At 52.8% G+C, this 3,597-nt stretch overlaps 1 protein-coding gene across 1 annotated transcript in view; it reads left to right on the top strand.

The window, feature by feature from the left end:
• TRIM35 (tripartite motif containing 35) overlaps window positions 1-3,597 on the top strand; it is a gene marked incomplete at its 3' end in the record, with an annotated part of 24,037 nt that continues 20,440 nt past the window's right edge. Inside the window, exons 1-2 of the mRNA XM_011983907.1 lie at window positions 1-46; window positions 84-548. Of these exons, the coding sequence (XP_011839297.1) occupies window positions 114-548 (435 nt within the window). The remainder of the gene's footprint in view (window positions 47-83; window positions 549-3,597) is intronic.

Genomic DNA, 3,597 nt, shown 5'->3' with positions numbered 1-3,597 from the left:
GCTGCGGGCGCTGGCCGCCAGACGGGTGGGAGGGGCCGGAGCAAAAGTTCCGGGCAGACGGGTGGGAGGGGCCGGAGCAAAAGTTCCGGGTGCCGGAGCCGGCTGCTCGTGCCATGGAGCGGAGCCCCGACGTGTCTCCCGGGCCTTCCCGCTCCTTCAAGGAGGAGTTGCTCTGCGCCGTCTGCTACGACCCCTTCCGCGACGCAGTGACTCTGCGCTGCGGCCACAACTTCTGCCGCGGGTGCGTGAGCCGCTGCTGGGAAGTGCAGGTGTCGCCCACCTGCCCGGTGTGCAAAGATCGCGCGTCGCCCGCCGACCTGCGCACCAACCACACCCTCAACAACCTCGTGGAGAAGCTGCTGCGCGAGGAGGCCGAGGGCGCGCGCTGGACCAGCTACCGCTTCTCGCGCGTCTGCCGCCTGCACCGCGGCCAGCTCAGCCTCTTCTGCCTGGAGGACAAGGAGCTGCTCTGCTGCTCCTGCCAGGCCGACCCCCGACACCAGGGGCACCGCGTGCAGCCGGTGAAGGACACTGCCCACGACTTTCGGGTAAGAGCAGCAGTTTGCACGAGGCGGCCGAGCCGGGACTGGAACCCGGAACCCCTTGGCTCTGCTGCTCCCTCTTGTCCTGCCTGCCAGAGCCCAGTGTGCCCGCGTCTCGCTCCCAGCTTGCAGGACCCCACCTCTCCGACCCAGGTTCCCTACAGGGCCTGGCTGCTTCTTCAAGGTCGGCCCAGGGGTCCGTGCTAGGAGAAGAGAATGCAAACAGAAAGTGAGAGCTGAGGTTACATGATGTTCCCAAGACATTTGCCTCTGAAGGGCCCGGGCCATGCATCCCTTGTGCCAGCCGGGTGTGGCCCAGGTCCCTTTAAGCGGCACGGAAGTGGGTGCAGCCCACGAGCCCTGTAGCTTGGCACACTCAGTTTAGAAGTGGAGGAGGAGCCACAGACCTGGCCAGGGATGTGGAACCTTAAGATTTCCCCCAAACCAGTCACCTACTTGCCAAGCTGATCCCACGGTTTGTATTACCTGGGGGAGAGGCCACTGACCCTGGCTGGCTGACTGACTTATTCTGGTTTGTAAACCAGCATCTCCATACCTACAGTTCTAGTGGCTATACATAAACCCAGGAGCAACTTACAGGACAAAACTAACATGGAGAATTCTTCGGTATAGGAAGGAAAAATGAACAGAAGATAAGGGTTAGCCTAAGTCAGCATTTTCCAAAACGTTTAATCTTAGCCCATAGGAAGCAGTGCATTTTCCTTTGTGACCCAGAACATATGTATCAGTTGAAACAAAAGTTTTCTGAACATGTCCATGGCACTCTGGCATTTTCTGTTACTTCACTTTTTTTTTTTTTTTTTTTTTGAGACCTCTGTCGCCCAGGCTAGAGTGCAGTGGCGTGCTCTCAGCTCACTGCAACCTCCGCCTCCCAGGGTCAAGCTATTCTGGTGCCTCAGCCCCCTGAGTAGCTGAGATTACAGGCATGTACCAACACTTTTTTTTTTTTTTTTTAATTTCTAGTAGAGACAGGGTTTCACCATGTTGGCCAGGCTGGTCTGGAACTCCTGGCCTCAAGTGATCTGCCCACCTCTGCCTCCCAAACTACTGGGATTACAGGTGTGAGCCACTCCGCCTGGCCTCTGTTACTTTACTTTTAAAAAATTACCCAGCATGTGAAATACTGAATTTATTTCATCACCTGCTAATGCATGAGTCATAGCCCCAGTTGGGAGAACACTGGGTAGCTGGCCCGAAGCTGCATGGACTGGAGAGGAGGAACTGCCCAAGTCCCCAGTGCCTGGTCTCTGGGCCCCTCTGCAGCCCTGCCTTTTTTTTTTTTTGCAATACCTGTTTAAATACAGAAATCTGTTACTGCTCCATATGCATTTGACAAAGTGAAGGGGAATGTAAGGATGCTGTCAGTACGCATGTCTCAGTGAGTAATCCTTTTACTCCTGTCACCGTTTTTGCTTAACATGGGTCCATGTCAATGCTTTTCCTGTTTCCACTGGCGGAAGTAGCAGATCCTGATTTGGGACAGCTGGAATAAGTGCTGGCCATCCTGGGGTCTGGGGCCCAGGTCAAGGAGGGATCATGGTTCAGGTCTTGACTGATCCCTATTTGGCTGGCCAAAGTGCTGATCAGGAGATGGGTGGGGGTCAAGGCTGAGAATATCCAGGCAGAGCCCCCAGGTTGGGGCCAAGCTAGGATTAAAGAGCAGAGAGCCATGCACCAGCAGATGCCTGCTACTGCAGGGTCCCAGGGATACTGCAGGAGGCAAGATAGACAATTTCCAGCCTCAAGGAGCTTCCAGCAGAGACCCAAGGGAAGAGAAGGTGTCAGCCAGGTGAAAGAGTGTATTTCAGGTAGAGGCAGCAACATTTGGAAGTGGGAAGGCCTGACTTTCCAGGCACCGAGGGAATTTCAGGGTAGTTGGAATGAGGATGGAAGTGCAGGAGGATCCAGGAGGCCTGTGGCTCACCCTTGCTGTGAACAGCAGCTGGGGGTTTTAACAGAAGAACGATGGTGTCAAGTCAGTGGACACTCAGGATGATGTCAGGGGCTGAGTAGTCTAGTCCCAAATGGATCTGAGAAGGATGAGCGCCAAGCGTGGTCAGCCTGATGCAGGGTGCAAATCACTCATTTACTAGACAAATGGGTACTGATGGCTGTTGGGTGCCGTGGCCTCTTCTTAGCTTCATGGAATTCTCATTTGAGCAGGGGGCATAGACAGTCAATAGACAAGATGTAGTTCTGTGTGATTCAATGTAGGTGGTTATTGGGGAGCAGTATGGGAAGATTCCCCCCACCACTTGGTAAGAAGGGACTAGGTAAGAAGCTGTGTGCCTCGCTGAGGGAGTTTTCAGCTGTGTGCTGTGGGGAGCCCTGAAAGATTCTAAACGGGGGAGTTTGTGATGGGATGTGTGCTTTAGAAAAAGATTACTTTGCCAAAATCATCCCAGCAGACACATTTCGGTGCTCACCCTGTGCTAGATGCTTTTCAGTGTTCACACGTCAACAAATTTAATGCTTACAAAAACTTATTTTCAGGTCCTGTGTTAGTTTTCTGTTACAGTCGTAATACACAGCCACAAATGTGGTGGTTTAGAATAGCACAAGTTTGTTCTCTTATGGTTCTGGAGGTCGGAAGTCCTAAAATCGAGGTGTCTATAGGGCTACAGTCCTTTTGGAAGCTCCAGGGAGAATTTCTGTCCTTGCCTTCTCCAGCTTGCACAGGCCCCCTTCCTTCAACTCAAAGTGTGTCTTTCCATTCTGCGTCTGTTGTCACTTTGCCGCCTTTGACCAGTTCTACTACCTCCCTCTCATAAGGACCCTGTGATGACATTGGGCCCACCGAGGTAATCCAGGATAACCTCCCCACAGCAAGATCCTTAATTTAATCATCCGCACAGTCCCTTTTGCCATACAAGGTAACATATTCACAGGTTCTGGGGATTAGAATGGGGACATCTGGGGGGAATATTATTCAGCTTGCTACAGTTAGGTGCTATTATCCCCATTTTATAGACAACGATAGAATCATAGAGAGGGTAAGAAACTTGTCCAGAGTCGCAGAGCAAGTAGCTCTAAA

This window comes from Mandrillus leucophaeus, unplaced genomic scaffold (assembly GCF_000951045.1).
Source record: "Mandrillus leucophaeus isolate KB7577 unplaced genomic scaffold, Mleu.le_1.0 Scaffold256, whole genome shotgun sequence".
NCBI lineage: Eukaryota > Metazoa > Chordata > Mammalia > Primates > Cercopithecidae > Mandrillus > Mandrillus leucophaeus.
The sequence above is the reverse complement of the archived record's forward strand: the minus strand, read 5'-3'. Positions and strand labels throughout refer to the sequence as shown.